The following is a 27103-nucleotide window of genomic DNA, read 5'->3' as shown; positions in this document are numbered from 1 at the left end:
AAGAAAACCGGCGTCGCGGTACTACGCGATGGCAAATAAGAGCGATGCTTATAAAGTATTCATAAGCCCCCGACCCGGGCTATAGTCGGGGCCACAGGCTTTATACTTCGCAATGTATTTTCGATATCTTCTCCTCCTCCGCCGCCGCCGCCGCCGCCGCTCGTAACTTACTTTACGCTTTTCGCGAGTTTGATGGAAAACTCGCGTTTTTGTCGGCCGGCAAGCTTAATCTTCGGCGCTTTTTGCCCGCGGTATATTACTCAAACCCGCTCGGGCGTATCGATAACTCACGACGCGCCGTGAAAGAGCCGAAATTATTTCTACGGAAGCTTCCGTTAAATAGCAACGATCAGGGATCGATTTATCATATTAGGTAATTCAGCGGCACGGCGGACTAGTCGAGAACTCTTTCACAATCATCTTCTTCAAAATCGTAGCTTCTCGCTTCTCGAAAGTCGCGAGTGTTTTAGCGATTTTTTTTTACAAATGTAAAAAAATACACTCCGATAATTTAAATATAAAAATCTGAAATTTCCTTCCTGCTCGCGTTACGTGTCTACAGCAGTGAACGGTTACACCGGTTTCAATCTCTTTATGGCCTCTACGGCCCTGTACAGCTCTGAGTCTTCTGAGAATTCGTGCAACGCGAATATTAATGCGCGCGTGCATTGGCCGCGCGCGCGCACGAAGCGGAAGGAACATCCAGGAATCTATTTTCTCGTCTCATGCATGATTCATCCATTCCACTTTATTGACGTCACGGTTTAATGCCTCGCGCGCGCAAAAAAGAAAAGAAAAAAAATTTGTTTCTCGTCGTAATTGAGGCACTTCGGCGAACGATTTGTCGAGGAAAGAGTTTTATTGGTTCGACTCGAGGGGGGGGGGGGGGAGGGGGGGAAGGCTAATCGGGGTTAACTCGGTTCGGGCGATTGACGTCGCGTCGTCTGCATCACGCACGGTTTACGCGCGGTTTATACCGCCGCGAGCGCATCCCCGCGCGTGCATAATCGCGCATTTACGCGTGTAGTCACGTAGAACAAACGGCGCGACGCGCGACGGCGTACGAATGTCGAGCGCGACTTTGGAGAAACTCGCGCACGGGCGCATAGACGAAATTACTGTGCTCCACATAAGCAAATTATTGCGCCGGGGCGTAATTGAAATTCATTACGCGGTTCTCGCGCGTTCCGGTTATTTCCCCGGCGGCGAATCCGCTTCCGCCGTTACGTTAACTTAGCGCGGGGGAATTTTGCGACAGTCACGCGGAACAAAAGCGCCGATAAACAATTAATAAACGAAAGAGTTCAATGGCGATTCGCAGCGATCCCAAGCGGGTCGGACGGTGGCTTTGTACGCTCTATGATACCCGATATTTCAATTTAAATCATTTAAAAAGAAGGTTCTTTATAAATAAACGAGTGAATACTTAAGCGTTCCGTTTGTTTCTGATACACGGAAAACAATTACACTGAGAAAAAGTATACTAAAAAAAAAATTTCTTTAATTTTAGTAAATCATGTGTTTGCATACAACTGTGAACGCATTTTTTTAAAATAAGAAATTGTATTTATTAATTTAAAGAACATAATTTTTCTATTTATTAAATAATTTTGTAATTACTGAAATTATTTTATGCATTATAATTAATGTTTATTAAAATATAATTTTTATTCTATATTATATAAATTAGTGATTTTCCAATTAATTTAAGAAAGTAATATTATTATTGAATAATATTATTATTGAATAAATTATTCATTAATTGTAAGAAATATTTTGTTTAATAGTTGTCAATATTTATTGAAATATAAATTTTATTTTTTATAATTTAGCGATTTTCTCATATTTATTTAATTTAAAAAAATAATTTTTCCATTAAGTAAATCATTCAGAAAAATATTTCCTAAGATATAGTAAATATATATATATATATTACAGTTATATTACAATTTTTCTTTTCTAACAAACAATAATCTTAAATAATAATAAGAAAATATAAAACTGATTATACTAAAAATAGAATTAACTTCATAAGAAAAAAATATACTTCAAATTAAAAAAAATTTTTTATGTTTAGATATTATTCTCTTCAAATCAATTAAAATTGATTATATTATAAACAAAATTAACTTCATAAAAAAATATATTTCAAGTAAGAAAAAGTTCCTTTAAATTTAAATAATTTCTTTTTAATAAGAAAACCTATTTCCTATTAATTATAATTTATTTAATTATGTTAGACAAATGTTCTCTTGTATACAAAGTCATTTAAAACAACTTTTTGCCTTTAAAATGTCATATTCCTGACTTAATTCTAAGATGATTTTTCTTTTTCCAAAATTTTGTCCAAAGCTTCAGTTTTGAATTATTAATTATTAAAGTAATTGTTTTCCTATCATGGGTTAGATACAAAAGGTAAGAGTAGCGTAACTCACCTTCAAATGCGAGCGCTTACGTAATGATGCGGCAATTATTTCTTTTAATAATTCAAACAGTAAACTTTGGATAAAATTTTGGAAAAGGAAAAGCTGTCTTAGAATTAAATCAGTAATATGACATTTTAAGGATAAAAGATTATTTCGAATTGTCTGTATACATTTGTTTAAACAATAGGTTGCACATTATTTTTTCCGCTAAAATTAAAAGTGCATTAAATGATGATTGCGATTCATAATTCAGAAACTCACTCAGTCATAATCAGTTATGATAGAAAATGACAGACATCTGATGTTGCATTTGCAATGAGAAAATCAAGAAAAACATGTCTTTATTATAATCTGTCAGATAAGAATATAATAAATGGTCAATATTTACATCATACATTCATCATTTTGAGTTCTGTCATAATTGATTATTCAGCCTATGAATAGCGACTCGTAATTATGATTATTTAATATGCCCCTAACTTCAATGAAAAAAACATGTGCAAATGAATACATCTAATAATCCGCACATTTTAATGGAAATAAGGAATGTAACAATATATAAGACATTTTTATATTATACCATCAACAATATATTTAAAGCTCAAATAAGTTTTCATAGAAAATATAATTTTCAGTATATTGAAAATAAACATGGTAATCTATTAAATTTTTTGTTTTATACAAAAAAATTGATTCTGTTCTAATATCTTGCACTTTTATGTGGATTAAAACTTAAAGTAGAAATTTTTCTAACAGAAAGAATATTTCTTTGTTTTGATTCAAAATATATCGAATTTTTCTGAAATGAACGGTCATAAATATTTGTACATTATAATATTATTAATTTCCGTGTACCATAATTATCGTGTACCATAATTATAGCCCATGATACTGTATGTAAGTCATTATAAGTTATTATTTCTGGATATAAAATATTTTTCATATCAAGATAGTCTGATAATATAAACTTGATCATTTTAGCATCATGTTGTAAACGATTTGATAATTCTTTTCCGCAAACAAATCGATGACAAAGTTTTGATACTTGAGAGCAAGCGTATAGGAATTTGATCGTGACGTAATAACTTTAGCATAATGTTTCAATTGTCAATGTTTTGCCTCAAAGCGAAAAGATGACATTAGTGGTCCACTATTTTCTCATAATTCTTGCATAATGTAATAGATTATAATGTTTAGGTTTAAATGCAATGTTAAATAATTTTTTATGTAAAGATAAATACTTAGTTACAGCAAGATCAAATAAATCAATACGATTACAGATAAGGAAATATGAAATATGATACAATCTTCTTTAAAAATAAAAATTACTGCTAACTTAAGTTTTTTTCTTTTTTTGGTACAAAATCACCAATCATCAATGACAAATTATTGATCAAATAATACATTTCAGAAGCTGTTATAATAATTTTTTCGGTTTTAATTGAATCAGAATTAAATTAAGAGGTACATTCTCATGAAATGAATTAATACAATGTAATAGTCTCTCATTGAAAATTTCCAAAGTAAAAAATTGTTCCATATAAATAAAATTATTTAATATTTTAGGAAGATCGTATTTATAAATATCTTCTGGTAAACCATGCATTGGATCTATAGATAAATTTTCCAAAACATGAAAATTAGGGATTTTATCAAAAATACATTCTTTCTTTTCAAACGTAGAATTTATAACACAGTTAAAATAATCATTTTGTGTTCTGTTATATATTTTTTTCTTCGTTAACAAAACTTTGTGCATCCTCTGTGGTGATTGTACAAACTCGACAATAATGAGTATTAAATGAGTATTAAATTCCTTTGAAGAGTGTTCCCAAGAATTGTGTTCAGGCCTAAATTATCGCCAACAATGTACATTAAGTGAAAAATTATTTTAATCTCTTTATTAACATTTATAGTTATTCCATTAGTACTTAGGTCAATTATTTGATCAATAATGTGTTAAAAGATTTTATTTCCTAACTTTTTGTGATCTTGATAATTATGGAATTGCATAAGTAAAATATTATATAAATTGTTACTATATTCAGGAAATAAACCAAGTAGACTTAAATAAATTGCACCTAACTTATGAATCGATTTGCGCGATCCTAACGGATTATTAATTTCAAAATCGTCAAAAAATATTGCAATTGATAGAACAAATTCATTCTTTTTTAATCCTGTAGAATTCCACATTTTGCCATGATAAATCGAAGTTAGTAATGTAGTATTAGTTTTGCATTCATTAATATATTTTACAATACTAGCGAAACATTAGGCAATTGCAGAAACTTTTTCAAAACAAGTTTTATAGGAATTAGAGCAATTGTTTTATAATATATAACCAATCGCTTTTTTAACTTTTTCTTTTTTGGAATTAAAAAAAAATGAATTTTTATTTTTATTTTTATGAATTTTTATTTTTTGTCGATTTTATTAAATAATATTAGATAAAAATTTTAAAGTATAATGCTCAGTTTTAAATTTCTGAAAGTTATTTTTCATAATTAATTTCATACTTAAATAATTACATATATTATTCGTATTGCCAATTTTCTTTTCTAATATTTTAAAACTGTTTGACAAATAAGTATAAAAAAATTTCATTAATAATTTTATGAACGTTCTTTTTATTTAAATTTTCAAAAGAATATAATTTTGTAATTAGAGATGATGTTGTATTTAATATTTCAGAACTGAAATTTTCAAGAGAAAAGTTTTTTTTAATTTATTATAGATTTTAAATTTGTAGCATAATTTATTAGATTTACATTCTGAGAAGTTTTTGCTTCAATCATCAATTTGTTTAAAGACATGGATTCTTTATTATATGTTTTACATCCTTTATCTGATTCAATATCATGAGTATAGATATGTGTCGAAGTAGAGAATAAACAGTAGTATATGATTTCTTGCGATTCGAAAAATTACATTTACTTTCTGAATATAATTGATCAATATGCTTAAGTTTAATATTTCAAATGTTCGAAGTGAGAGAAAACCTCATTACAAAACGTATAATAAATAACTATAAAAAAAAGAAAAAAATGATAAAATAAAAAATATATGTTGCTGACAGACATTTTATATTAATAAATAAAATAACTAAATGGAGTAATTTTTTAAATATTTTGCAGTAATACTATAAATTTCAATTAAAGAAATTCGAACAAAACATCAATATGAATGAAACATTTGTTAAGGCAACTCACTTACTTTCTGCATCTGAACTTGTACTTGGAAAGGACTGAGTTTGTCCTTCCTTTTTTGAAAAGTTTGTTTTCCAATATGATATAAAAATTATACGTGGACCCACTTCTGAAATGAATTCAGCAATTAAATTTTTATCTAAGCATCTATAATTTTTATCTATCTTTCATTAACTCCATTTTGATTCCGTTTTTTTTTCAATTAAAATAAAATCAAAGGAATTAATATTCACAAGTTTTTCAATCAAAAAATAAAATAATTTTAGAATATGTATATGAATGTCTGTCTGTAGATATGTATTTATGTATGAAGAATATGATACGTAAAATATTTATAAAGTTAATTTTTTTCACACGAAATGTCAGAAGGAAACAAGAAAAACATATTTTAATTGTAATAATTTTATATTATTAATTACTTACTTTCGAACACATTAATATAACCGTTTAAGCCTAATTGTTGCAAAAAATCTGTAACCTGCATATTTCTATAAAATGTTTAGTCTCTTGAATATATGTATATATGCCGTTGAAAAAGAATATGCCTTGTGATACAAAATATGTCCTGAGAAGAGATACGTGAGAAGCTGTAAAAAAGCAATGCAAATACTAATATATGATTTCATTAAGTCTACGCATACAAAAACAAAAAGAAGATCGATAGGGCATATGTATCACGCCTTAGCATTATAATTAAAATTATACGGAAAGAACACTTTTGCTGGCAAATCTAAAAATTTGACCAGATACAGATCTGAAAATAATTTTTGTTGGCCCATCAAAATTATTTTGTAGAATTAACTTAAATGTGATGATAATACTGCAAAAATGTTTGATCTTCTAACAATTAATTTGAACATCGTATTTAATAATTTTGAAGACCTAACAAAATCGTTTTCAGATTTGTATTTAGCCAAATTTTTATATTTGTCAGCAAAAGTGTTCTTTCCGATTGTACGATTTTTAATTTTATGATCGTATTCATAGTTCCTTATTTTAAGACCATCTTAAATATATATTATCTTAGAATGTTAATACGATTCTGTAATTTATGACGTCTTATAAGAGAAAATAATATGAGCAAGGACTATGAATGCCTATGTGCGTATATCGCTGATTTTCTGTTGTTGTTATATATTAATGAAGTATATTCTTAATGTGCATTCAGATTATTAAGTCAAACCTTAAATCTCCTCGAATTACATTTGCGTAAGTATATGTTACGCGGCTTAATAAAAAAATAAAAGAAATATTCACTGAAATCCTTGCCAAAATGCTCGATATTAAGCTCGATAATCTGAACACACTTTTACAAATATCACGTTTGCTGCGAATACTATAAATAATGCACATTTACTGTACTTAAGAAGACTTCTCAATTTGATGGCAATAATCTAATCACTGTTAAGGAGGTCACTGCGAACGTGTCCGGTACTTATGGCGGAATAATGCGAGATTGTGGAACAAGGAAACAAAAGTAGTATCACGCGCGCGGTTATAGAAAAGCGGTAAATTGATTGGCTATCACGACGCTGTCACGTGCTGGCTGCCGCGCGGCAAATGTTTCTGCAGCCCGTGTACAAAAAGTACATAGACGATCCTGAAGATTAGATGTTCTTATTTTAAGAATATTTTAGGTCTTGAATACAATAAAGGAATATTAGATATTAAGAACAGGAATTAGAATCTTAGAATTGGGTTTCTCAATGAACACTGTAGATAAATAATAAATTAGATAAATTAGATAAATAAAAAATGTTGTGTTTCATATGATGCATTTATGTCGTACATCTTATATTACATGTATACTCCACCCGAGAGAATAATCAATAAATGCTCATTGAAGTTACTTTATTTAAATTAAATAAATTTAATTTTAGTAAATATATTTATTAAAATTAAGAAAATGTTTTTCTTAGTGTAATTTTAATCGTAACAAATATCCCCATATATTAGCAAGAATATTATAATCTTCTTAAAAATTTTAGTTTTGATTCGATGGAACATGTTAATAAATATTTGAAAAATAACAAGACAATTAACATATAACATATCAATTCCTCGGAAACAGGATCCGAACCTGTTTATATGAAATAAATTCAAATAATTATATCACCAACTACGTGTCACTATTTTTAGCAGACTTAACGCAGCGGCTCTACAATAATTCGATAATCAAATATTTTTGATATCGATTAAATATCTCCTTTTGTTAGAAGCATATTATAATTTTCTTAAAAATTTGCCTTGATTTAATTAAATTTTCTTAAAATTTAGTCTTAATTTAATTAAATTTGTATTGATACAAACAATTTGCTCAAGATAAAAAATCTTCTATGAAAATTATAATATTCTTTGTTTTATATATATATATATATATATTTGTATGAAGATACTTATACTTGCATACAAATTTAATCAAATCAAAATTCAAATTTTCCTAAGAAAATTATAATATCTTAATTTAAGACTAATTTTTTTTCTGTGTAATTGTTATTGGATCTCACAACTGTTTTATTCATAATTTAAGCTCCACGATGCCGACGTATCATATAAATCGTCCTGCCATTGAAATTGGCATACTCGACAATTTTCTTTCTCTTTCTCTTTCCGACGTAATGCGGTCGCCTTCTTTCCTTCACGTAGATGAAATTTATTCGTAACAACAACAACAACACGCGCATAATGCGTTCATTTCCCGTACCATTTCCCGCGATGCATCGCCGGGATGCTGGTCGCGCTTCGGATCGGCTGCTAGTCAATTCATACATGCGCCATTGTCCTGCCCCTGCATACCATCGAAAATCCTCCACTTAATGGAACGCAAATCCAGCGTATCTCCGGAAAAGCCTTGAAGGCAGATAACTTTTGTCCGCGCGACTTCACCCGGCGCGACGGCGGCGGTGGCGGCGTGCCGAGCAAAAGGAACTTAACTGAAGCGTACAAAATAAACGCGACCTCCCCCTCCCCCTCCTCCCCGCTATACACGTATATACGTCCAAGATTGAGGCGCTATTTAAGTGTGAATATAAAATTTTTACCGGCTCAGTGAGTCGATTGTCGTCGAAAGACGTCGGCAGGTCCGACAGCGCGCGGCTCGACATTTCCATCCTTCCCGGGACGAAGAGAGATAGCGTACTCGAACTCGTGGAACGTGAAAACTCCCTCCCCCTCATCCCCATTTGCGTTCTCTTTTTGTCTCGTCGTTCGTGTCAAAAGAGAGAAAGGCGCCGTTAAAAGATGTAAGCGGAGAGACACTAGTGCCAGTTTTGGCGCGATTCCTCTAAATTTTTCATTCATGACCCTTCGCTTAGAATTAACACCGATCGAAAATTCAGGGAGAAGAGAAATTACCATTAGCGAGAAAACGAAAGGACGTGTCCCATTCCGTACAGTTGTTTCCGGTCACGAGGGATTGATCAAGCTGAGTGTTTTGTCGGATAGCTTCGATCGTGCGGAGAATCGCGAAAATTTGTGAAATTGAACGTCGAGGTACGAACGGAAATTTGTTGACCGCACCGAAATTTTCGAGCGTATTTTTCAGATTATTCATATCAGAATTTAGTACTTTATAATTATATCTCGAAAATATCCGAATGCTTTTATTGCCTCGCAACATAATAAATCCGCCTGAAATTTAGCAGCGTAGCCCTCCGATCTCAAATCCATGATCAACGACTGAAAGAGTTCCGTGCGCGGAAATTTCTCGTAAAAACTCGAAACTCTCCAAGAATTAACCGATTTTAATGAGATGCGCGCGCGCGCGCGCGCGCACACACACACACACACACACACACACACACACACACACACACACACACACACACACACAGTTCGATCTCCCACGGTTTAATTAGAATCGCGTTAAACACGCGGTGAAACCGCGATAGACGAAGAACAGAGCGCGTTGTGTGCGGCCCTTTTGAAAAACAATACGTTTTCGAATATGGCCGGCGCGAGAGAGGATACGCGCGCGGGAGAAAATCCGAGGGCAGCAATAACAAGAAAAATATATGATCGGTCGTGCGGTGAAATATCGGCGAAAACCGGGCGGGAAACTGTATGTACCTCTTCTAAAAAAATTTTAAAGCCCCTTTGAAGCTAATGGCTCGTACTTTACCGGATTAATGTCAAGGGTCTCGCGCGCGCGAGATTTGTTTTGGCGCTTTCGATTTTAGTTAAAGAGCGCCCCCGGCACCTGTCAGCCCGATACGTGATATATATATATATATATATATATATATATATATATATATATGTGTATATACGTACACAGTACGCATAAATTGCTCGGATTCTATTCGCTTCTGGAATCGCAGAAAGTTCTCCTTCCCCTTCTCTCTCTCTCTCTCTCTCTCTCTCTCTCTCTCTCTCTCTCTCTCTTCTCAGCGCCGGCACCGGCACCGGCACTTGCACTGGCGGAGTTTCGACTGTTGTACGTAGCCGAGAGCAACAATGGGACGTATTGTTGTATCGAGCTAAACGTCGAAACTTCTCTTTAAACATCGTCATTACATTTACTCGCGTTCCGCGCACAGAATCCCCATCCCTCTCGGGTCCATCCTTCAGTCTATCACCCCTATCTCTTCGCTTCGCTTCGCGAAACTTTTCGAAGCTCGTGCGAACGAGGAGGCGAGAGGGCGGGGAGGAGGTGGGACGGGGGATGCCCCATCGTGGATCGTGTACATTAGTGGCTCGTAAATTTTGATACGCGTATAAATAATTTTTTGGACATCCTCATATTTTCACGTCTCCACGGTCGTCCGGAAGATTGTGTTCGAGATACATTTTCGATTCTGTCCTTTTTCCTATCGGCGACGTTTTCACGCCCGCTCCTTTCCTCCGCGTCCTCGCGCCCCCTCCTTCCCCCGAAAAGTTCTCACCGCCGATAATGGTTCTTCGCGCGCGGCGAAGAAAAATATTATGGGTGAGTGCGATCGTCACATCTCGGTAAACATTCCCGTCTTTGTTCATCGTGATCCCGGGCATTGTGTACAGTTGGAAATGGAATCAAGAATGAACGGACGACCGTGTTCGTAAGTGCCTTTGCCTCCACTCGTGGTGTCGTCTCGAGTGCGATCTGCAAAATTTCCCACGTACTGACCGCAACAACGCCAACAATATTAAACGTAATACAGCGCCGGATGCGTACGGCCGACGTCAGAAATTAGTTGCGAGTTAATTTAAGCGAGAAAGCAGAGTCGCAACACAATTTCAATGACAATAAACACGGTGATGTTTTAGCATAGAAGTTGGAAAAAATCCCCCCCCCTCTCCCCATCGTTCAAAGGATAAATGTTTCAAGTTGAAATATTCATATCTCGCCTTTGATACGCGGCAGAATTTGCAAGACCCGAAAGAAGAGAAGATTTGAAAGAGAGAACGCATGAAAAAAAAAAAAAAAAAAAAAAAAAAAGAAAAAAAAAAAGAAAAAGAAAAAAAATGGAAATGGTAGTTTATTTTTAGATTGAAAGGAGAATCGAAGTGCCAAATTAGAAGGGGACGGGATCGATCGCGGAGTAGTCACGTCAGTTCGCGAGTACTCAGGAAATATCTTCACGTCGGTAGCAGGCGAACAATACCGAAATCAATTCGTCGACCGGCGATATTCCCCCGATATGTATCAATCGTCGTTCCGATATGTATACTCAATAGCGAGCCGCAACAGATGCCTGATTGTGGTTTCGTGTCACTTACACGTCGGTTAGCAGTGACGGCCGGTTATAATTCACGAGATCCCCTCCGCCCGTGAAAGGTTCTTTATTAACGGCGCGCGACCCCACCCGAGCGCAACCCCCTCTCCCTTCCCGCCCCTCGCCGACCCCCTTCCCGGTAGCTTCTCCCTGCCCGTCATCCCCACATTTCGCCACTCTACCTGTCACGCTTCGCGTAATGCGAATTTGATTGTCGAACGCATTCTCGATATTGCAGCCCCATTCATCTCGCGTCGGCGACTCCACACCGCCGTCGAAACGAGCTCAACGTCGAAAGTACTTTGTACGCCGAAACTACCATCCCAGGCACGGATAGGGCGCGACCGCGCGACCGTGATGGCGTTACTAAAATTCCCCTCTCCAAAGGTAACGAGGCGTCGAGGCGTCCAACACGCGCGCCGTGTGTCTCGCGCGCGCGATTATCGATAATCGAATCGCATGAGACGCGCGCGAGAATAATCGGGAAAGATTATGGAATTAATTAAAAGACCGTTATTTTCCTCTCTTCTCTCCGCCCTCCCCCCTCCCCCCACGCCTATCTTACCGCTTCTCTCTCATTCTCTTCCTGTCTCGTTCGACTCGATCGGTCGACTTGTGGCCCTGCTTGGCTGATAAGAATTAGAATATTCGATGAAGCGCGAAGACATCTCGTAAATCGTGCCCCATTTTTAATCCCTTATCTCGGCGACGCAATTTTTTTATCGCCCTATAAGTTAAGAGTTGAGAAATCGCGTCGTGAAAAATGTACGCGATGAAGCTTCTTTTCCCGCTTTGCCGACCAATAGTTAATAATATAAAAAAACGGACGTGTATTTATGAGGCTCGCGTCAAATCACTGTGAAATTTGAAACGCGCCGGGAGGGTGAGATGTAACCAGAGAGGGCGGAATAGTGATAGAGCTCCTCATCTTGTCGGGTCGGTCTATAAATTTCGCGCGACAAGCATCCGCCACGCGGCGACTCCACCGGTGCGGAAACACGTGCTATTTTTCTCCTTCGAAAGGAAGAAATTTAAATGATTCGCAACGATCGGCTACGCCGCCGTTACAGCGGGGGGCGTTCATCCGGAAGACTTTAATTTCGTTGTCGCGGCAATATAATTTTACCAGGGCGCGGAATAAATTTTGCGTCGCGCTCAGGCGGAGCGCGACGGCGAGGAGTGAATCGCGCGGCGATAAAGTCGGCGAAGGAGAGATTTGTATCGGCACGAGGGGACGCGAGCTACGTGATTTGTTTGAAATTTTCGTAATAATGTCGCGTAGCGGATAACGCGCGCGCGCGCGCAACACGGGACGAGCGAAACGGGAGAAAGGAACGGGGGGAGGGGGGGGGGTAGCGGAGAGATATTTCGAGACGCTCCCTCGGTCTCTTTCCCTTCGCGTGGAAATAAATCCAGACTCGCGCCGCATCCGTGCCAGGAAGAAAAAGAAAAGAGCCGACGATACGATTTCATTACGATTACTCGCGGACATCGATACGCGGTCGCCGTCGCGAGAAGCGGTAGATAAGGTCGCTCTAACGCGATGATACTGTGGCGGGGAGGATTCGAAAAAAAAAAAAAATTCCGGGACTTGGCGTATTCTGGGAATCTCTGTCAATTAAATCGCGTCGTATATTGTATTGCGGCGCGGTCTCTTGAATACAGAATACGGTCGTTCGCCTTGTTTTCAGCGGAGCTGGATTTCTGCGGTTCTTATCCGGAATCTGGCAGGACGGGGGACAGAAAAGGGAGAGAGAGAGAGAGACGAGCGGAGGAAGAGGATGGACAGATTAAAGTGCATTTTTATTCGTCGCATATCGGCCCCGCGCCGGACGCGGATTAATCTATGGTAAAATATTACGCCATTCGCGCGGTTTTCGAATTCCGAACGCGCGAATGTCGGTGCCTCGGGAAAGCGGGAAATAATGGTGGACGTAGCAATAAATAAATGATCATGCATTCACCTCCGGTCAATGAGTGCAGGCCAAAATATTTATGGGAGCACGCCTGCGATATCGAATAAATAGGCGCAATAAGGGTACCATTTAATTTACTCCCGATAGAATTCGAGTGGCCCTTTTCCCCGCGGAGTTGTCGAGCGTCGAGCGTCGAGTCCGCGAATGCGATTCCGCCGCACGGAATCGACACCGCGATTATCGCGCTAACGCGGGAAACGCCTCCTTCGACCTCTCGCGCGTAATAATCTGGCCGCCGATACAACAATGACGCGCCCTCGCTCGTTTTTAATCCAAGTGATCGATCGCCGCCGCGATTCCATATGGCCCGGAAAATGTGTCGTGAAAATGTTTCGCGGAAAAAATATGCAGCGGGAAAGCGATGAGCGGACCAATTCCGATGACGACGACAGACAATCATGGGTTGACGACCTGTCCGTCCCGTCCATCTCATAATTTACACACGGGGTGTCCCAGAATCGACAACTCTGGTTACATTGACGGATCCCTCGAGCACCTCCGGATGAAAACTTTCTCTCGATTGATCCGTCAAAACGACATGTAATTTATCATCTTTTTTATACGGAATAACGTGCGAGCCATCTTTTCTCCTTTTTGTTTAAAGCTTTAAGCTTTATTAGTCCTTTTATGTATATATATATATATATATATATATATATATATATATATATATTTATTTATTGATAACTTTGATTCATAGAAATTGGTACTGGTATCAATATCGAGTTGATAAACTGCGACAGCCGTGGTCGGAACGGGAAGGAAGCATAATTGCGACCAGCTGTTTACTCATGTAAATTGCTTTGCCCGTGCCCCAAGGACGACAACGGAGTGGCGGCGGAAGAAAGGAGAACGCGAGGGAGGGACGATTTTAATTGCACATCGTAGCTCCGTCGTCTCCTCTTCCGCGCAAAAGTAATATGCGCCGGACCGTGCGGAATTGGAAAACGAACGAAGTAAATAAATGCAAACGCGTCTATAGAACATATACGCGCGTTGTAAAAATACGCCAGCAATCTGGAAACGACCGCTCGATAAGACAACCCCTTTGAAGGCGGTTTGTTCACGTTTGATTATTATTCTCGTAATAATTTAGTGATTCACCGATATTCTTCATAAAAGTATAAAAAAATTGTGACTGTATATAATAACATGTAATTTACGTTTATATTAAAATATGCATAAAATCCAGGATATAAATGTAATAAAAATAGAATAAGCGTCTGATTTCATTAAGGATATAAGTGCGTTACAAAACAATTTAGCGATATGACGGCAATTCGCTGTTCATGTCTGAAAAGATAGTATACATCCATCTGTATTCGCTTCGTCGAGCAATCGATCGGACATATCTTCGTTAATTCGCACCGTCGTCATCATTTTCTTGCTCATCGTCCTCGTCTTCGTCGTCGTCGTCGTCGTCGTCGAAGACGAAGCTGTCGATGCGGTCGGATAAAGTATCGCGGCGCCGAATATACGGCCGGGAGATTGCAGGCTTAGAAAGGCGAGCGACTGGGAAAAACTGGCTTTGGATTTACGCCTGTCGCCAATCCCGCGGATATATACGCAATGCCATCGATGCTCGTCGTCGTCTTATCGAACCTCGAAGATTCGCAGTATCGTCGAAGAGATCGTCCAAGAAAGAGAAAGACGGAGTGAGACAGGGGGGAAGGGAAAGAGAGAAAGGGGGAGAAAGGGGGGAGAGAGAGAGAGAGAGAGAGAGAGAAAACGGAAGCTGTCACCGCTCAGTGTTCCGCTTTCCGGAATTTTAGGATCCGTCCCGCGGGAAAGCGCGCGCGTCCCGCCATTAATCCGAGAGGATACTTGATCCACAAAATTGGCTTCTTATCGTCCAATTCTCACTGTCTACTTTACGAGCGTTGTATCGGCGGCGTAAACGGTCGGCGTTGGGACGGGAGACGGAGATGGAGGGGAGAAAGGGAAGAGCGATTTAGTTCGACTCCATATATATTCCGCTGCGACTCGCGCGTTTCGTGCCCCTCAATGTTTCCGTACTCGTATTTTATAAACCTACGTAGAACGGAGGCGCGCGCGCGCGCGCGCAAGAGAGAGAGAGAGAGAGAGAGAGAGAGAGGCGGGAGGAGGGGGGAAGGGAAGAAAGCGTAGACGCACGACGTGTGCCAGTACGAGAACTCCGAGAGTGAATTCGGAGTAAAAAGCCCTCAAAGAGCTTCTCAGTCCGTGATAAGCGTGGACCTCCATTACGCGCATACGTATATTAAATAATATCCTTTTTCGTCGATTTTTTCCACTTTAACCGTCGTTCGTTCGCGCGCGCGCGCGCGCGCGCGCGAGCACGTGTACATTTGCGTATGTGTGTTCATCCAGACGCGCACGTACACATACCGTTCGTATTCGAGATTTTCTTTTTTCCGGAGGAGGGATTTGTCCGTTTCTTGTCGCTAATGGCACGTCTCGGTGAAAGCTCTTCTCACGTTTCACCGCCGATCGCTTTCAAAGCTAGCCGGCGACTAGAAAAATCGATCGCGGAAGATAGGAACCGATCGCGCGTTACATCCCCCTGTCAAAAACGCGCGTGCCAGACGCTTTCTTACGTAACATTCGGTATAGAGCTGCTGTTTTTACCGCGAAAGGGGCTTACCGGGGATTCTTCGCGACGTTGCGCGAAAAGTTTTGCTGGCCCCCCGTTATCCCGCGTGACTGAAACAATCCCTGTTGTCGAAAGGCATTACTCTCGCCGAGTCTTTGTGCGTGATCAGAAAGTGAAAGAGGTGCTTCAATCGCCGGCTTTAATCTCTATTATACTCAGAAACGGGGTGATTGCCGGGTATACGACAATGAGGAATGGGTTTCCCGACCCTTCGCGTGCACTGATGACGATACACTTCAGATAACGAATTCCTTTTGATTACTTTGCCATTTAACGTGGAATTTATGCGCAGAAAGCGAGGTCTTATCCTCTGTGATCTGTATGCAAATTTTTCTTTTTTTTTCTTTTTTTTTTTCTCGGATTGATCGTCTCAAATGAAACCGAAGATCACGGTTGCTTTCGAATTTTAGAAATAAACCGCGAGATTAATCTTTTATCTTAATCTCTCCCTTCCTCTCTTCTCGAAGAATTTAACATTATCTTTTTATTTCAATTATTTTAACTTTTAATTTTAATGAATTATATTACCCTAAGAAAATAGAGAGCGAGCCTGTCGCGAAACTGTTTCGATTTAAATGAAGTGATAGGGGTACCTAGAGGTTGAATCGAACGAGCCGCGGATGTATGTATCAAGTTGATCCCATTCCTAACACGACAAGGGACTTCAATCGAGTGGCCCAGATGAAAATTCGCGCGCGTTCGTGACTGCCCTGATATATAGAAAATCGTAAGCTCTCCCGCTCGGTCAATGACCGTCATTCCGATGTGCGGCTGCACCAAAACCTTGGGGGGGGGGGGCGGATATCGCCGACGACAGCCTGCAATCAACAAGAACGCCGACACAACAACGTTGCACCACGCTGTGTGACGCACGCGCACAGTGGACATCACCGCTCGCCCGACCGACACGAGCCAAATTAATTGCGAGCGCAAGGCGGGATCAATTAATGCGCCGTAGATAGACCGTGCAATCATGGCCGAAAAGAATTCTCATGAGAACAAAAGGGGGTGGGAGCGAGAGAGATCATTCCGGCGGGGCGCTCTCGCGTGGCGCTTTGTACATTCGTGATTAAAGAGCGGAAATCGCCTAATCCGCCGGTGATAATTTATAAAACGACGCGGGACTATAACACAAGCAGAATCAAGCAAACATTCTCGACGAATAAGCAGCGCGCGTATCGGACGAAATCGTCACTTATCTCACGATCTCACCTCATGCATTTGTGATTAAAGAACAGAGATTGACCGGCGATTTGAACGACAATAACGAAACCGCCGCGTAACGATCGCGCAATTATTCGAACGTTAAATCGTTTTACGATCCTCCTCCGCGATCCCTCTCCCCCCTCTCCCCCCAATGGAAAAACTCTTTCCCGCTCGCGCAATCTCGCGATTCCGAATGAAACCGCAAACGGGCAAATATCCTCGCCCCGCGACGCCGCCGGGATCTCATATTTCATCGGGATCAGCCGGTTGGCAGGTGGAGTGTGATTTCGTGGTGATTATCGACGCGACGCGATTGTGTAATACCGTGGAGAATCCCCGTACGTGTATGGGGGAACGCGCGGGCGCGGCGACATTCCGACGCGTATTGCGATTCGGGCGAATGAGCGTTGACGTTATGCGCGGTAGACTACTCGGCGTATTTAATCGCGGCTGTCGGTATCAATTAATTCCTTGGCTCGTCAATTCGATACCTACGCGAGGCAAGCGCGTGACGAGAATCGGGGAAGTCGGAAAGAGGAGAGAGCGACGGAGAGAGAGAGAGAGAGAGAGAGAGAGAGAGAGAGAGGGGGGGGAAGGCGTAAAGTTTTGACTTCCTTTTGGCATCGCACCAGGCCGTTTGTCCTGAAAACGTTCTCGGTGTTTTTTGAAAAATTGCCGGGCGTAACGAACAATGCGTAAACACGTCGATGATACCGCTCGGTTGACCCAATCTCGAAATCCCAAACATCCCGGAAATGAACGGATTAACTCTTCCACCGTCGAAGGCGGTAATGACAGGCGGTCCCCCCAGCAGCAGCGGAGTCTCTTATTCGACAATATTGATTTATAGATTGGACGGTATTTATTCACTATCGATATCTCCAAATTGTTACACGGAAGGAACAATTTTGTCCGTGGAGGATCTAAATAATAGTTCGACCAGATACACGGGATTTAAAAAAATAATTTCGTTGGACCATCAAGATTATTATGTAGGAATATCTAAGTGCGATGACAATTAAAAAATACTGTAAAATTTTTCTATATTCTAGCAACCAATTTGAATTTTCCTAATTATATTGGTGGTCTAATAAAATTATTTTTCAAATTTATATCCAGCAGACCTGTTTTTTCTGTAATTGTCTTCCCCTTCTCTCGTTCACTCTCTGCCCCCCCCCTCTCTCTCTCTCTCTCTCTCTCTCTCTCTCTCTCTCTCTCTCGTTCCTTTTCATATAAATATCTGTGAGGCATGGAAATTATCAGTTATATAAATTCGAAATATAATTAGCGGTTGAAACTTGGTGCTTTTTACATGAAAGTCATCAATATAATTGACCGAATCCACTTCGGTAGATTGCAATGGGTTCCGTCGTGCGTTTCGCGGGGAGCGAATCATCTCGATGCGTATATCAAAAAATTACGCGCGCGGCGCCACTGGGGCGTTCGGTGTCGTAAGACCTTCGCGCAAATAGCGCGGAAATCTATGATGATTGTTTTAACAGGGGGCGGGCTATTAGATTCGGCATGCTCGGCGAAAGTTCTGAAATGGTTGCATGGGGAGTAAAGGAAACTGGAAACTGCGTTAAATCAGTCGTTCGAGGAAGCATCGCCGATCAGCCTCGTTAATCCCATCTTCCCCAACGTAACTCTGTCGTCGTCGTCGCCGCGACGACGATCTCACGAGACATTCACATGGGGAAAGGGCTGCTTAATAATAATTACAACGGTTCCCCTTTGAATTACGTGGGGATTAATTCGCGACGATAATCCTATAACGCGCGTTTCTCTCTCTCTCTCTCTATCTCTCTGCTCTCTCGTACATATACGTTTTGACTTAAAAATTTTCGCAATTCGCATTAATTACCGCGTCGCGTGTCCGCTCCGTCTCTCTCTCTCTCTCTCTCCTCTCGTCGCGTTTATTTAGTGTCACTGCTCACTGAAATTACTTTCCCGGCATACAACTAACCAGGAATATTAAATCATCCGGAAAACTTTACAGACTACGCTCAATCGATCTTGTTTACGCTGCGTGTTGCGGTCGCGAGAACGGCGCAGATAAATCTGCCGAGGGGAGCATCGAGACAGATTTATTACGCACGTTTAGGTTCGACCGATAGAATTAGAAGTCTTTGCGGGATCGCAGGATTCTCAAATTCGATCGAGAATGTGGACGAGGCTACGAGGTGTGAGAAACGTCGAACGATATCCCACAGTCGATCTCCCACAGTCTGCCTCGCGATACTTCATTCCGTTTTTATTGAGAAAAATATCGGCAGCGATCGCGGCGTGAAAAGACGGCGGCGGTTGCCCCCCCCCTCCCTCCTCCCTTCCCCCCCCGTCCACATCTCTCCCGGCATTTAAACGTAAAACGTACGACCGACAGGCAGATCCCCCGTCGCGTTTTGCATTCCCGCAAATTAATATCGACCAGCGTAAAATAGGGCGTCACGGGGGAAAACCGTGGAAAAACCGACGCGGAAGAGGTTTATCCCGTCGTATCGCGCTAAGCTAACCGTCGTGCCATTCTATCTCTCTTTCCCCACATACTTCTGAGCTATTTCCACGCAGCTGCGCGTGTTACGTAACTCGACTTGAGAGAAGAATTTTCACGCTCACGTCACGCCCGCGCATCCCCTTTCCGAGTCTCATTCTCGCCGCTTGCGCGCGTTATTTACATTGAATTTCTTATCTTTCGCTCGCGTGTATCCACGTATGTACTTATGTTCGCGGATTACGGTAACGACGCAACGTTCGGAGCAGCGGAGTTCTGAAACCGGCGAGACTCCGACCGCGCGGCACGCCCCGCGATACTGCACGTTGGCGCATTTGCTTCAGAAATTAATGCAAAGAAAATCACGAATAAAAAAAGATTTTCGTTCCTTTCGATCAGATCAAATTTAAATGGAAGCGAGATTGCAGAAAATATTATTTTTATTTTATTTTATATAATTTAATTTAACTTGAAAAGCAATTAAACAAGATACTTAAATTCGAAATGTTTACGTTACGTTATTATTTTCTGAATAAATATTCAAGTGCACATATACGCATAGAAAGAATGTTTTTATTAAACTATCTAAAAAAATTTGACCGGATCTGAAAATAATTTTATTAATTTATCGAAAGAATGAGGATGACTTAATAACACGCATAACATTTTTATAATCTCAATCAACTCAGACATTTTTACGTAATTATTTTGATAGCTTAATAAAATTATTTTCAGATTTGTATCTGATTTGGCTGAATTTTTAGATACTTCAAAAAAAAAAACTGTACTCTTCTCCTGTACATCCAGTGCTGGTTCTTATGGGCATTAATTGTAATTATTGATTGTAGAGAAGTTATGCAGTTAATAAACGTATACGAGAGAGAGAGAGAGAGAGAGAGAGAGAAAGAGAGCGAGAGAGAAGTTGGTGATATCCGAATAAATATAGAATCAAGGCAAAGTTTTATTCTGGCGGGGATTTTCAGCAAGAAAGTCTGAGAACCGCTGACGTAGAGTGGTATATAGCGTCCGCTCTCGCTCCATCGACTCGCGGGAAACGTCTGCCGGGAAAGGTACGAAGGTACCCAGGAAAGGTACATATCTTAAATCTTCGTAGCTCCGCGACGCTTGTTAACGCGCTACAATACCTTTTCACATAATTGCCCGTCGTCCTCAAATATTTGTCGGTCGCTTCATCGCGGCGAAAGAGCAGATTCGTCGTTCCCCCCTCCCTCCCCTCTTCCCCCTCCCCTTTCCCTCTCTCCGCGTAAAAGATACGCCCGGGAGCCGTGTCGATAACGTCCGTCGCGATGCGACTTTACATGCTGTCGCGTGAAGAAATAACGTCGCGTCGGGAGTCGAGAGAGAGCGAGAGAGAGAGAGAGAGAGAGAGAGAGAGAGAGAGAGAGAGAGAGAGAGAGAGCCCAGGTCAATCCTCGCGGGGTACGGCAACAATCAGAGCAGCGCGAGCGATGTTGTCCGTTGTTCTCGATCGGTCTGAGTATACGGCTGCATAATATATACGATTCTCAGGCACATGTTGCATCCGGTGGGATCCATTAAATTCCCTCGACAGCCCTAAACGGCGAAACAACGTCCGTTTAATTCTCCCGTATCTCTCCTATCGTCCTATTTATCCCTTCTTCCCGGGTGCTCCTCCTCAACTCGTTGTCTGTTTGATCGTTAGATTTAGCAATCTCACGGCACATCCTGTGATGTATGTAGAGGTATGTATATATCTCTTTCTTCCCTGCCCTCCCCCCCTCTCTCTCTCTCTCTCTCTCTCTCTCTCTCTCTCTCTCTCTTGACCGCTTTTTTCTACAGAAAAGCGCGATCGAGCGCTTTACTTCTGCTATCGACATTCAAGGAACTCGCATAATTCATACGACTGGATAGTAGCATGTGTTCCATTAAAAACTAAAGTAAGTTCCGCCGGTGTTTCCCGGGGAATGATAGATTTTCTCGGCGGAGAAAACCGCGCGATTGCAACCCTTCATCATTTTTCAACTGGACCGTTTTCGTTTTCTCTTCCGTCTCTCCGCTCGCAATAACGTGCAAAGTGACTGTTTGAGTCACTTGTGACATAAAGGAACGTGTAAGCGTTCGTGAACCTCTTTCTTTCTTCCCTATATTGATTCCGTTCTATAGATTTTATATATTTTGCGATTTAATTTACGTACGCAAGAATCGATCGGCCGAGTTTATTCGGGTGGGTCATATAAAAAAATCCTCGGAATATTCACGAAGACATATCATCGTGATTACGTTTCCATCGCGGAACGTAATAAAGTCACAAACACAAGATTTCGCCGCTTTGCTTATTTCGAGAACCTTTCAGAGTTCCCATCCCCTCTTCCCCCCCCCCCCCCTCCTCTAAACTGGGAAAACTGTTAATGAACGCGGCAAATTGGGAATCGCACTGACAAAAGACTCTCGCCATTTTCAGGTTTGTGACGAGCCCAGTTAATCGAAATATTATACCGGTCGCGCTCTTAACCCCTTCGTGCCGTGCCCGTTCTTGTGCCCCCATTCTTCCCCACGAAATTTCTAATTATTAAACGCGCTCCGGCAACGTTCCGCCAACGTCGTGGTGAATTTCACGAGAAAAGGAAGGGCAACTCCCCCCCCCCCTCCTCCCCATCTCTCTCTCTCTCTCTCTATCTCTACGCTTACCGGAACCGTCGGAAACTCAGATACCATTTCGCATTATTGTTAAGCATTAAGCAGTCGTTTGGCGCGCTGCGCAAGGATAAGGTTCTAATTAAGTCGATTCGGTGGAACGACGATTTCGTCGTTCGTCGACGACATTAAATTCCCGTACTCTGTACTCTAGTGTACTCCGCCAACTCTCGTTGACTCTCGGACTCGGACTCGTGCCATAATAGCACGCGATGAATACAATTGCACGGAGAGCCATTATTTTTAATTAAAGCAAAATATCGCCCTTGATCTCTCTCTCTTTCTCTCTCTCTCTCTCTCTCTCTTTCTCTCCGTCTCTTGTTCCTGTTTCCCTTCTCCTCTCTCCCTCTTTTTCGCGAGAGTACATCGGATCCATGCGAAATTCTAGTTTCGCGATACCGAAATCATGTTTGCGCCGTCGGCAATAGTGTACTTTGCATTCCGAGCGGGTTAAGCTTCGATCTGCATCTCAAAGGTTTTTACACGCTAAAGTGAGGTGGGATTTGGCGAAAGTTTCTCGCCGTGGGACGCGGGGCCGTAGAGGACGAGGGCGGGGGCGAGGGGAGGGGGACGAGAAAATGCTGAAAGGCGGAAAGAACGCAAGGTGTATTCAAAGGTCGTTAGGAAGTGGCTCGGTAAGCGGCGCGCCGATGTTTTCGTAGACGGCGGAAAGAATATCGCGTGCGTAGGTAGTTCCTCCCCGTCGAACCCGCCGGAAAAAAAAAGCATACGCAATGAGGATTATTTTTACCAAAATAGAAAGAAAACGAGGAAAAAAAGGATGGGGTGGGCGTATAAAAAGAACCGGGCGTATCACGGGGTAGTCACGTCCATGCGAAAGAATTAAGCCCGGTTTAACGTCCTAAGTCGATCGCTCGCGCATTCTGTACGTATCGTTCCGCTCGAGGATTAAGTCGCGATTTTCCGACTGAAAAGCTTACGTATCCGGGACATACGCGGTGTTCCGGAAATTCGCGCCCGTATTTCAGACCAACGGCGGTCCTCCGTGTGTGCGAAACTGTCGCGTATCATGTTGTGAAAACACTCATTAACTGTTGAAAGTTCTAGTTTTTTTTTTTTTTTTTAATGGTTTTGTAGTTCTATCTAGATTAGAGATAAATAATTCTGGTTATATTAAATAAAAAATTGTTTCAGGACAAATTGAGAAGATTACGCATATTTATTCCCTGAAATTTTTTTTTAATTTTTATTGCAGATTTCAACAAGTTTAAAGCTCGATATGAATTTGAAAAAGAATTCTGAATTAAAGTTCTGACGTTGATATCATTTTTTTATTTTAAAAATAATTTTTATTGCTTGAAAATGATGTATTTATTGTCATGCACAAGACGCTGGTCCATTATTAAGAGTTTTGCGTATTGTACAATAATTCTTAAGTAGCTGTAAATTTATTGAAACATTTCATAAAAAGTTCTAACAATAAACATTATTTAACATTTTTTAAATAATGTTAGGAAGGCACACGTACATGAGAAAAAAAAGTTTTGTCAATGTATCTGAAAATTTGACCTGATATAGATCTGAAAATAATTTTGTTGAGCCATCAAAATATTTATTTGGGATATTCAAATTGGTTGCGAGAATGTAAAAAAAATGTGTGCAGTATAATCATCATGTTTAAACATTCTGCAGAATTATTTTGATGGTCCAACAAATTATTTTCAGATTTATATCAAACTTTTAGATATATTTCAGCATAATTATCATTTTTTTTTTATTTTGTTGAAATTTAATATTAGAAAACGTAATAAATCTTATATTAAAATATTTTGAATAAAAGCCATTTTATTCAAAATATTTGAAAACTATTCATAATCAGGAACACCTGTCGATCAAGATTCTCAACTCGAAAACCATCGATATTATATTCGATGGATATTATTATACCATTGATATATATTCGTAAGAATGGATGTAAATACTTTTGTTATAGGAAATATCTCGAAGCTAACTAGAGCGACGTGGCAAGAATAATTTTTGAAATGCTTGCCCGCTATCGCTTGCTCTTAACATTCTGACGGATCGAAATTAATGCCGCGAATACCCTCGTAATGCAGATAATGCAGGCGAGACCGTGCTCCTGCTTTTCCACGATTATGAGGATACTTTTTAATGTCACCTCCGTAACGGCGAGCGCGGAATTACGTCATTAAGCGCAAAATTGCGGGAATATGAGAGATCCGAGGACACGTTCAGACATATCCCCCCCCCCCCCCCCACACACACACACACACACACACACACACACGCGCGCGCGCGCATTGTAAATTTGTAGATTTACATTCGTCCACCGGTGAATTTTAATTATGCCCGACTACGAACATCCGACAAAGCCATTTAATAGTCAAAGTCCGTTTCCGTTAAAATTACAATTACGAATTGGGATTCAAGTGGCAATATTTCCATTAAGCTTTCAGAATGATCTCGATCGAGTTACCCGGAACTTACCCGATTACTCGAATATCTCGAGACAAGCGCGAAAGCGAGTTCGCAAGAAGAAGCGCAAACGATAATAGAAGAATGTCTATTTATATCGAGTAGAATAATAATTCCATTTATATCGAAATTAACACGAAACTCGAAGGGGCGGGGTAATCCGCGTGTTTTTATTTTAGAGCGCGTTACACATATTTTGCAGCGGCAATGAATTGGCTGGCACGCTCGGAGTTCGTTATCTGTAACGTACAGCATATTGTTATATACATCTTGCTGTCATTCGCGCCTCGACAAGCCTCGAAGACAGACAGACAGCGACATGAGCCGCCACCACGTCGCGTTACCCCCTTCGAAACGCGATTCTCCCCTACGGTTCTCGCAATTAGTTCAGATAATTAACTATCTTATGCTAATAATAATTGTGTAAATTGAAACGATAAAAACCAACATTTACTGTTGCGATACTTAGGGGCGATAATTGTTCTTTTAACAAATAACTTACTTTTGTAAGTTTGTTTTTACAAATATTAAGACGATTCGATTATTTACTTCACGTAACTTTAATCGATCGATGTACATACACTGAGAAAAAAAGATGGTTGACCTGATAAAATTTTTCAACTTAATTATATTTGACTTAAGTATATAAATACGGAACAAATTTTTTTAATCAAGATGAAAAATTTAGTCGAATCAACAACTTTTTTTCTCAGTGTAAAGAAATCCTTTTCTCAGTATAGAAAATGCATGGAAATTATTTTACTATAATAACGAACGATTGTTTTTTTCAGTAATACTTAAATTTAGATATATCTTGTAAATACAGCGTGAGAGAAAAACAAATCCCAAAACCGGAGAATTCCCCGAAATATATATCAAATGTACATACATTGTATATATATATATATGTGCCGAATATATAATTTCTTTTAAATTTTCGAAGTTTAAAATTAATTATTCATAAACAATCGACGCGCGTATCGTGCTTTGAATTATTGATCAATTATTTATTGTTTTTAAATTGCAAATGTATAGTAAAATATGTAGGTCGTCAAATGATTTAGTTAACAAATGAGACAAATTAACAAAGAGACGTGTGACAAGTCGATTGTGTTTGTTAATGATTAATTTTAAACTTGAAAAATTTGAAAAGAACCGAATATTCGACACATATTTATAATACTTGAGATATATTTCGGCAAATTCGGCGGCCTTGGAATTTGTTTTTGTTTACGCCCTATGTTTACAAGAAAGAAAGATCGTGCTATCATTCATGCTCGATTAAGCAAGATAGCCATTCGAGCTGTTTCGTTATTATTCGTTATTATTATTATTATTATTATTATTATTATTATCTCTCAAAACGCGATCATCCTCCATTTCTCAACTACTACAATTAGCGATTATAGAACAATTAGTTCTCATGATTAACAATCCGTAAATGTGCCTAAGCTATTTAGCATAACAACACTATCACATGCGATTCGTTTATCTAAAGTATTTATTTGTGTGTAAATTGAAACGATAAAAACCAATATTTATTGCGATACCTATATTTGCGATACTTAGCGGCGATAATTGTTCTTTTAACAAATAACTTACTTTTGTAAATTTGTTTTTACAAATTTACATTTTATATCGCGCTTTGAACTTCTTGACGACTTTAATGTAATCAATTCACATAAATAAAATAATAAGTAACTGTAACATGCATCAAATGTAATTGAAAATAATCTTATTAATAATAGTATTAATAAAAAAAATATATATGCATCGACATCATTTTTTTACGTTTTACATTATTTTTAGAGCTCAGAATAATAATATTGAATCTGCGGATCATATAATGTAATAAAATAAGAAAAACTGAGTGCTTGATATTATAATAATGTATATTTAAACAAATTTAAATATGCGAAATTTTTTGTGCAAATATTGAAATTATTTTTTTAAATGATTTTTATCAGTCTCAGATATTGCTTCCGTTTTATCAACTGCATTATATGATTACAGAATAAAATAGTCGATTTTATTCCCAAATTTTTCAACTATTAACAAAATGTCGAAAAAAATTTAACACTATAAGATAATAAAATAAATTCATGCATCACACTATAATGAACTACATGTTACGCATTGTGACTAATGTCATGGGAGTGTCATGCAATCATCTTTATGATGATGTGTAATCGTAATTAGTGTTTTCGCGAGCGAATGTTGTGTTAGTGCCATGAAAGTCACGAAGGGACAAGAAGAAAGAAAGAGATAGCTGCAAGTGACATTGGGGGTTGGACCAGAGGGTGAATTATTATATTATATATTATATTCTATTACAGA

General features: G+C 39.4%; 2 protein-coding genes and 1 long non-coding RNA gene across 7 annotated transcripts in view; 1 reads left to right on the top strand and 2 right to left on the bottom strand.

Annotated features, from left to right (window-relative positions):
* The window catches only part of LOC105431004 (protein-lysine N-methyltransferase SMYD4), a 101577-nt gene that overhangs the window by 5673 nt on the left and 68801 nt on the right, over nucleotides 1-27103 (top strand). The gene's annotated exons all lie outside the window — the stretch shown is intronic.
* LOC105433371 (growth factor receptor-bound protein 14) overlaps nucleotides 1-27103 on the bottom strand; it is a 296179-nt gene that overhangs the window by 251093 nt on the left and 17983 nt on the right. Inside the window, exon 1 of one of the 4 annotated variants that reach the window (XM_089074241.1) lies at nucleotides 11511-11587. The exons of 2 other annotated variants lie outside the window; for them this stretch is intronic. In XM_089074241.1, the coding sequence (XP_088930367.1) occupies nucleotides 11511-11572 (62 nt within the window). In that variant the 5' untranslated portion in view covers nucleotides 11573-11587. Of the gene's footprint in view, nucleotides 1-8339; nucleotides 8372-11510; nucleotides 11588-27103 lie in introns of those variants that run through there. One more of the 4 variants, XM_089074242.1, reaches the window with a different exon arrangement.
* On the bottom strand, nucleotides 4103-8331 carry LOC148937062 (uncharacterized). 2 transcript variants are annotated; one of them, XR_016138689.1, is made up of 4 exons: nucleotides 6993-8331; nucleotides 6059-6222; nucleotides 5643-5744; nucleotides 4103-5454 (listed from the first exon to the last, which is right to left on the bottom strand). It is a non-coding gene; the product is annotated as an uncharacterized LOC148937062 (long non-coding RNA). The 2 variants fall into 2 exon arrangements; XR_016138690.1 differs by having other exon boundaries at nucleotides 6998-8331.

This window comes from Pogonomyrmex barbatus, unplaced genomic scaffold (assembly GCF_055798465.1).
Source record: "Pogonomyrmex barbatus isolate J1 unplaced genomic scaffold, ASM5579846v1 scaffold17, whole genome shotgun sequence".
In the NCBI taxonomy this organism is placed as follows: Eukaryota; Metazoa; Arthropoda; class Insecta; order Hymenoptera; family Formicidae; genus Pogonomyrmex; species Pogonomyrmex barbatus.
This window is presented reverse-complemented; position numbering and strand designations above follow the sequence as displayed.